We start from the raw sequence: 8,635 nt of genomic DNA, 5'->3' as shown, positions 1-8,635 counted from the left end.
TAAGGGGAGCGTAAGCATCAGCTGCAAGCCAGCTGCGTGGTGGCTGCAGTGACAATAAGAACAGTCAATTAATACGGCGGCCCCTGGACACGCCGCAGCCCTGCCCACCCCCGCCCACCCAGCCCTGCCCATGTGGACGCCGCCGCGGCCTCAACGGGGGCTTTGGAGATGTAGGGGCAGGCGCTGAACACGCAGACCAGCCCACTGCCCGCTGAGGAACAGGGTGGGGGGCCAGGGGTGGGGAGGTGGAGGGTCGGGTGGCCCAGCCCCAGCTCAGCTGGGGGGAGGAGAGGGCAGGTTCAAAGGCCAGTCCTCACTGCAACCTGGCCACCCCCAAATCTGCTGGGGGAAATGGGGAGAGGCTCCCCGAAAATCCGACCCCTCCCCCCACCTCCAACTCGCCCTAGCCCCCACCAGTTCCCTCCTTGCCCCTGAGGTTCAACGTGTGACACTTACCTCCCCAGGTTCACACACACACACACACACACGTTGTGGGGGATTTTGGTTTTTGTTTTTTAAAAAACATGTATATAAAAAACAAAAAAAAAGATATATCAGAAACAGAGGGAGGAGGAGAAGAGACATCGCTAATGTCAGGTCTGGCGGGGAGGGGGTGGGGGACAGACGACGGGAAGGGGCTGGGGCAGCAGAGAAGAGAGAGGGCCAGAGGGCAGGGTGCAGGTGGGAGGTACTCACAGTGCATGTCCCGCTCGTGTTCGTACTCGATGAAGGCATAACCCCGGGGCTTTCCCGACCGCTTACTGTAGACCATGTGTATCTGGAGGGTGGGTGGCAGGAGGCAGAGGTCAGTTCTGACAAGGGGACAACTCACCCTATCAATCACACAGCTCTGGGCTGGATGATGCCAGCAACAGATACTTCTGACCCTCCCCCGGCCCCTTCAAGGACCCAGAGTGACTGATACTCTAATGGCCTTGGGCTTAGCAACTGATGTGCACAATGACCTCAAGCCCTTGCTAGAGCCCAGAGCACCTGAATAACTTCTAAATCAAATGAAAAAAATGTCCGTTATACATGAAGCCGTGCTCTAGAACAAGAGTCAACATACATTTTCTACAAAGGACCAGAGAGCAGATATTTCCAGCTTGCAGGGCCACACAGTCTGTGTCACACCTGCCGAACTGCCTCGCAGCAACAGCAGCTGCAGACAATAAAGTGGGCCTGGCTGGATACCAACAAAACTTCATTCACAGACACTAAGTCTGCAGTTTGTTGACTTGTGCTCTAAATCAGCAGCTAGTAATCATGACGTCTTTGTTTTCCTTCTGCTACCCTGAGACTCCGGCATGGATGTGCAGGCAGGACAGAAACCCAGGCCGGGGAGTCTGAAGCCCGAAGTGGTGCAGTGCCTCCTCCCTCCCTCCGCACACCTTCAACTCAAGCACCCCTGCTCTGGTCTACTCACCCTTTTGATGGGTCCATACACCTCAAACTCTCTCCGGAGCTTGGACTCTGTCGTGTCATAGTTCTACAAGGAGACAGAAATGAAGTGAGAGAAGCCCTCAAACACCCCATGGACCAAGTCTACTGTCCACATCCACGCTCTCCGTAGCCTAGGGCTCCAGGGGTTGGGAGCTGGGGACTCACCACTCTAGCCACAAAGAGAGTCTTGAAGGCATCACCCTGAGCATTGGGATCATTGTGAGGGTCCCCTGTGCAGGATAAAAAAAAAAACTCTGTGAGTAGACGTTGTCAACAGTATCACAGAGCAAGAAAGAGACTGACGGACACAGGCCCAGAACTTCCGGTCACCTGGCCACCACGGGTAGGCCCCTCTCTGAGCCCCAACTGCCCTGAAGCACAGCAGACCTCATCTGAGTGGCTGATTAAAGGAAGGGATGAGACTGACTTCAAGCTGACACGATGGCGGCCAGCCTACTGCCCCCCTTTTTCAGGCCTACATATCCTGAGGCCCAAGTCCCTCCCAGGTGGGAGTAGCTAAGCCCCAAGGGCATCTCTGGAGAAGCAGCCTGATCCTGCCAGGCACTGCTTCCTCTGCCACCTGCAGTGCCACAGTGCCACCCATCGGCAAGGCCTGCAACTGCAGCCCGTAGGAAAACCTGAGATCAAGCAACCCTTAGATGGCAACCCCTGATTTCTTCCCCGTGCCCTGTGGCCTCAGGGAGGAACCCACAGCTGGCCCTGAGGCCAGAAGGGGCGGATGGCGTGAACTCCCAGCCTTACTACTGCCAGACCACTGAGGACCAACCAGCTCCACAGACAGAGCCAGACTCTTACAGAACTAATTCCACAGGTGATTCGGACAGGTTATGTTCACCCCTGTGCCTGCCCCTCACTTCCTCACCCGAAGCCCGTCCCTCTGGGTTGTAACTGTCTGTGCCCACGTGTCTCAATCTGCATCTATTCACCCAAAAGATATCTGTTAAGCACTATGTGCCTGAAACTCCCATAGGTGCTGGGGTAACAACAGTGAAAAAAGGAAAAAAAGACCCCTGCCTTCCTGAAGCTCATCTATTACTGCAGGGAGGCTGCCGGTAAACAACCTAAGACCAACAATCATCCAGTTCTATCTAGTAACAACAGAGAGATGGGAAGAAGCATTTTACTGGGAAGGTCAGGAAAGGCCTCACTGAAATACCATTTGACATGAAGGTGTATTTAACAGGAGACAAACTTCAGCACCACTAGGGGTAGGTGGTACTGCAGTGGCATTATGGGGGACCCAATGACTGCCTGCAGGAGCGGATGGAGCCCAAACAGCAGAGAGCAGAGCTTCTGCATGAGCAGCCAAAGGTGCCCAGCAGACAGAGGAAAACCACCGTGGCACAAGAGACGCTATGGCTTTTGCTTAACCAAGAGGCCCAGGAGCGTGACCCAAGGTAAAAGCTAGCGCAGTGCCCACGAATTTCAGCTAAGACGGTGGCAATAAGCTGAGGTTCATCAGCAGTTCACTGGCAGCACGCGCACACCCTCGCGCCACTCCACCCTGCTGGCAGCTCTGCCCTCAGGGAATCCTTGGGCAAAGAGGTTATCTACGTAGCAGCCCAGAGCAGGGGCTCAAAGGACTAGACTGTGGGGTTGAGAAACGAGGAAGTATCTTAGAACTCTGACTCTTGCTAAGCGGACCCAGACTCCACAGACCTTCATTTTGTCTTAAAAACTGGAGTAACAAACCCTACTGCACTTGAAAGCTGTAAATAAAAAACACGAAATACAAGCAAGGTGCCCTTGAACAGTAGCTGTTAACGGCGGCAAGGCACAGCCCGTTTCTGCACTGGGGGACGGAGGCTCCTAGGGCAGAGAAAGCCTGCTGTACTTGAGCCATCCTTTTTGTTTCCTTTTCTATCATGGGGAAGTTCAACACTTAAGCAAAGAGAGAACAGTATAATGAACCCCTCCGAACCAACCTCAATGGTTACCACATGGCAACACTGGTTACATCTCTATCCCAAGCAGTATATTAAGGCAAACTCCAGATATATAATACCACTGTAACACCTAATAAAGACTTTAAGAAACAGTAACCACAGTACCAGTATTAAACCTTAAAAAGTTAACATTAGTTCTTTATCTTCAACAAAACGCAGTGTTCAAATGTCCTCAACTGTTTCAAAACAAGCTTTCTGCAGGTGGCTCGTTTAAACCAGGACCGGAACAAGCTCCACAATGACCATCTGGCTGAGGTGCCCTTTGACTCTTTAACCACTTTGGTCCACTCCCTTCCCACCTGCTTCCCCAGCTTTCATGTTTATTTATGGAAACTGGATCACAAGTTTGTCGTATACAGTCTCCCATATCCTAAATTCAACTAACTGCATCCTCAGTACCGTTTAACATGCCAGGATTATTTTCTTTTCCTTTTTTTTAAACTCACGTGGGTCAGACTCCAAGGCCTGTGCCCCAGCAACAGAGCTGAGAGGCCCCCCAAGTCAACTGCTGTCAACAGCTGTGTGTGCCAGGTCCTACAGGAGCTGGGGCCACAATGGTGAGCAAATTCCACCAGAACCCTGCTTCCTGCACTGTGAACCAATGTAACACAGATGTTCGTCAGTGAATTCCTCCCGCAGACTGAAATGACCAAGCTGCAGCAGGACTCAGGGCTTTTGGTGTGCAAGGGGACTCCACCCAAGCAAGGAAGCCATGAAAGGCTTCCCTGAGGAGTGATGCTGCCAGAGACATAAAGGGCAGTTGTATACACACCAAGGTACCATGCGAGACTGGTAGAACAGCCTGGGCAGAGCCCCAGCAACAGGAGACCATCTGGGAAAGAAGAGGCAAGAGAAGACGCCAGTGCAGGCTGGAGCAAGAGGGGAGGGAGCATGGGCAGAATGCACCCTCAGCGGTCAGGGAAGGGACTTTGGTCTTTAAGTTGAAAGCCAAAGGAACCTATATAGGAATTCCCTGGCAACCCAGTGGTTAGGACTCTGCACTTTCACTGCAGAGGGCCCAAATTCAATCCCTGTTTGGGGAGCAAAGATTCTGAGGGCAACATGGTACAGCCCAAAGAGGAAAAAAAAAGCCGTTAGCAGAGAAAGGTATAATCAAGAGTTGTGTCTCAAAAAGCCCTACAGGACTTGCAGGGGACAGAGACGTAAGTAAATTCATTAGACTGCGTGTCCAGGCTAGAGGGGCCTTCGGTGGTGGTGGAGACAGAGAGGATGCTCAGATCTGTGACATTCAGAGAGTAGCATGGGTAGGTCTTGGTGACAATCGAAGGACACAGCAAGAAAAGGTGTTAAAAGCAAACTGAGTAGAAACAATTGGCCATGACTTGCAAAAGCTGGATGACCAATTTCCAGTAAAGGAAACATCGAAAGAAGACCAGGCTGGTGAGGAGAGGAAATCCTGATTGTGGTCCAGACACAGTGTAAGATGCCTCTGAGGCATCCAAGAAGACAGGAACGCAGTGAAAGCCAGAGTTCAGAGCGCTGAGGTGAGATACCCCGGTATTCGGTTGTCAGGTGTCTGTCTGATGAGCTCCATGAGCAATGGACTCCTCCAGGGAATGTGATTCAGAGTGACGTGATTCACCGGAGCCTCACGAGCATGGGAGGAAAACCCATCTTTTGACTATACAGTCCTTGCTCTAATAAGAAAAGGCCCCCTGAGGTTGATATGGGACTCTTTTGTGAAGTCTGGTTAATGACTACAATGTCCCTCCCCTAAACTCAGACTCCTCCTGTACCGGGAAGGGATGAAGCACTCCCAGCCCAAGGACCAGGGAGCTGAGGTGGAACCACAACTGCCTCATGAGTCCGGACCTCACTGCCTCGGCCTGGGAGACCCAGCTGGGCAGTGGCCGCCTGTCCAAGGGCAGACCCCTGCAGGAGGCAGCTCAGAGTATCAGGCTTCCTTTCTGTCTGCCCTTATTCCATGCTCTCCTGTTTAAAAGCCTAAACCAAATATAGGCCTTGGCAAATAGTGGGGGCTAATAAAGTGAACTGACAACAGCCCACATTCCGAAATAAGAGTCCTGGGGTGAACCTGGGGAAGGGAAACACAAGCATGCTTGAACAAGAGATGAAAAGAGGAGAGACTTACACATTTTTAGCTCTGTCTCGACTTCCTGCTGTCGCCGCTCAATCTTTTCCCGTCTCTGTCAGGAGAAAGGTAGACAACTGAATACAGATAGAAGGGCCCTGATATCAGGGAACATCCTAAAGGAAGATGCAAAAAAAAAAAAAAAAAAGACGTGAGGCAGAAGGCAAACGTTACATACCTTCCTCTCCATGCGTTCCTCCCGGGTTTCTGCTCGAGTTGGAGGAGGGGCATCTCGAGGGTCCTGGGAATAAGAAGAGTGACAGCGGTGGGAGGAAGGGGAAGACAGCCAGGAAGAGCCAATCAAGAAATAACAAACATCTTGGCCACACTCTCCTGCACGTTTACACACATGCCCACACAAACATGGACAGTTCCCAGGCCAGTGGAGGCGGGGGAACAGTGCAGATCAAAGCATGGTCCGTTGACGAATGCAATCTGTGAACAGTTACTGGTCTGTGACAAGAGAAGTAGAGAAACTGAGACAAAATACGCAGAAATGTCTACAGCAATCTAACAGAGTAGTTTTATGTTCGTTGAACTTAGACGTGTGATTTTCTTTAACTCTGTATTCTCTAAAAATACTAGAAGAGAGAAAACAATCCTCTTGCATTTATCAAGAGCATCGATCTGCAGTCCTCTATCATATCACACTGTGAACATCACAATACTCGTCCTCTATTACAGACAGGAATCGGAACCAGGCCTGAAGCAAAGCAGAGCGTAGGGATAAGCAACTGGACACCCTCTGAGGGCCAGGGCAGTTCTTAAAGGCCTCAGCAAGCTCCCATCAAATAACTGGCACATGACCCTCGCCTGCCACACACCTACAGTTATTAGTTTAATTGGCTAATAACATTTTCCAAGTACCAGTTCACTGAGGGTGGCAAGTCTCACTAAAGAACCAATCTTCTGTCATCTCACTATTAACTTCTGGTCTGCAACTTCCTCCTCCTCCCCTTTCCCATTCATGCTAGAGGGTTAGTCTTCTGGCTGTGTGCCAACATACTCAGGTGTTCTTTGATCACCTTAAGACGTGGACTGTTATCCCAATTTCACAAACGAAAAAACTGAGGTCCATGAGCCTAAGTCATTTATTTATGTTTGTCCTGAGGGTACAAAGCTGAAATTCTCAAGACCACCATCTTAACAGCACATCACCTGGTGTTAACCCTTTAACGACAAAAGTGGTAAATAAAATAAGAATTATTGACCTTCACTGACTACTTGGTGCCAAGCCCCGTAACAAAATTTCCAATTAATTCTGTCAATTATAACAAAGAAGATATAAACATTCCCTTGCTATAGATGAAGCGACCACAGGACTAAGAGGATCTGCCACTTGTCCAAGGTTACACAGCTGATAAATGTGCCAAGGACTACTTAACTGGACAGTCTGAATCCTCAACTGGTAGTCACTGTCACAAACTACTGAACTGTCACAAAAACTCAACAAGGGATACATAATGAACCCCAATCAAGACAAGAAAACTGAGACTTTCCTGGTGGTCCAGGGGCTAAGACTCCTCGCTCCCAGTGCAGGGGCCCTGGGTTCCATTTCCATCTCTGGTCAGGGAACTAGATTCCACATGCCACAGCTAACAGTTCCCATGCCGTGACTAAAACGGGGGGCAGCTAAATAAAGAAATAATAATCACCCAGCCTAGAAAACTGGCCAGACACTGGACTCTCCAATCCAGCCCCGCAACCCCCCAGAACCCAACCCAGGTCCAAGTCTGCTCACTGAACTCACCTCAAACTCTCGGATGTAGGGCGCGATGCCACAGTAAGGTTGATTGTGGTGTTTTTCATGTGGCAGTTTCTCCAAGGGTGGGAGGTATGGGATGGGGTCACGGGGAGCAAAGAGGGCCAGAAGGTTGGGCGGCAGGAACTGGGTCATCTTGCCAAGTCTGAGGGCAGAAGCCTTATATTAGGGTGGGCTGGGGGAGATAGGCTGGGAAGCCCCTATAACCCCTTGACTCCCAGGAAAAGAAGGAAATAGAGGCAAAAATCTCAGTATCAAAACAGGTTCTGTACAGCGCGCTCCTAAGTCACAAGGAAAAGGAGTAAATCTGAATGAAAGAGGGTTTTGGTGGGAGAGCTGTGCGAAGACGGGCCAAACCGGTAAGGGAAACAAAGACTAAAAAAGGGTTTCTGAGTAGTGAAGTCTGAGTCCTGGGCAAGGAACCGCGGGGCTGAGGGTCCGTGAGCGGTTGTGGGGACATCAAGGATCCTGAGAAAGGGAGTCCAGGGCAGTGGCGGCTGGTGGTCCCATACCGTGGATAACAGGTTACGGGGCGAGGGTCGCAGGAAGTCTTGGATTAAGGAAGGGGGTCAAAAGTAGCAAGCCTCTCAAGCCAGGGGGTTGTGGGTAATAGATCTGGACCCCACAGGCGAAATGAATTATGGGTAAGGGTCCGCGGAGGCGACAAGAAAAAAGCAACATACCGCAAGGGCCTGTGGGTAAATGCTGAGGGGGAGAGGGGCTATGGAAAGAGAGCTTAAGTGACCAGACAACTCTGGATAAGGGATGCAAAAAAGTGCTGTGACGGTGGCGCGGGAAAAGGACCCGGCCGCGGGGAAAGGACTGGGGCCGGCCGCGGGGAAAGGACCGGGGCTCACCGCAGGGGCTTGTGGGTAGCGGCCCCGCACCCGGTAAGGCCACTCAGTCACACTCACCCGCCGCGCGGCGCCCTCCTCGGCCTAGCGACGGTCCGGAGGCTCGCGGCGGCTCCGGCGGCCCCTCAGCAGCGGATACTCTGGCTCTCGCTCCGACTCCGGCGGCGTCCGCGTCCCTCAGTCTCTGTCGCCCGCCTAGCGCGCGCACCAGGCCGCAGCTCACGAGCCCGCGCGGCCTCGGCTCGCGACAGGGCCAAGGGGTGGGAACAGCCTCAAATCCCTCCGCCGTTCGCAAGGCGCACGCGCTACGCCAGTCAATCACAACTCACTCACAGGGACCCTGGGGCCGCCGCAGGCACTGCGCACGCGCGAAGCCACTACCCCCGCCTTCCGGCGTCTTAGACGCCTTTGCCGCGGCAGGCTGGAAGTCACAGTGCGCACGCGCGTGAGCCCCAAGCCGTCCCCTTCCACCTCGCGCTCTGGACTCCAACCGCCT

At 52.3% G+C, this 8,635-nt stretch overlaps 1 protein-coding gene across 1 annotated transcript in view; it reads right to left on the bottom strand.

Moving 5' to 3' along the window:
- SNRNP70 (small nuclear ribonucleoprotein 70kDa (U1)) overlaps positions 1-8,420 on the bottom strand; it is a 14,544-nt gene extending 6,124 nt beyond the window's left edge. Inside the window, exons 1-7 of the mRNA XM_010849703.1 lie at positions 8,200-8,420; positions 7,274-7,430; positions 5,702-5,764; positions 5,524-5,578; positions 1,609-1,673; positions 1,427-1,489; positions 697-778 (exon numbers count right to left, since the gene is read on the bottom strand). Coding sequence (XP_010848005.1) covers positions 697-778; positions 1,427-1,489; positions 1,609-1,673; positions 5,524-5,578; positions 5,702-5,764; positions 7,274-7,420 — 475 coding nt within the window. The 5' untranslated portion in view covers positions 7,421-7,430; positions 8,200-8,420. The remainder of the gene's footprint in view (positions 1-696; positions 779-1,426; positions 1,490-1,608; positions 1,674-5,523; positions 5,579-5,701; positions 5,765-7,273; positions 7,431-8,199) is intronic.
- Positions 8,421-8,635: the final 215 nt, after the last annotated feature.

The sequence above is a fragment of the Bison bison genome, unplaced genomic scaffold, assembly GCF_000754665.1.
Source record: "Bison bison bison isolate TAMUID 2011002044 unplaced genomic scaffold, Bison_UMD1.0 scf7180017864285, whole genome shotgun sequence".
In the NCBI taxonomy this organism is placed as follows: Eukaryota; Metazoa; Chordata; class Mammalia; order Artiodactyla; family Bovidae; genus Bison; species Bison bison.
The sequence above is the reverse complement of the archived record's forward strand: the minus strand, read 5'-3'. Positions and strand labels throughout refer to the sequence as shown.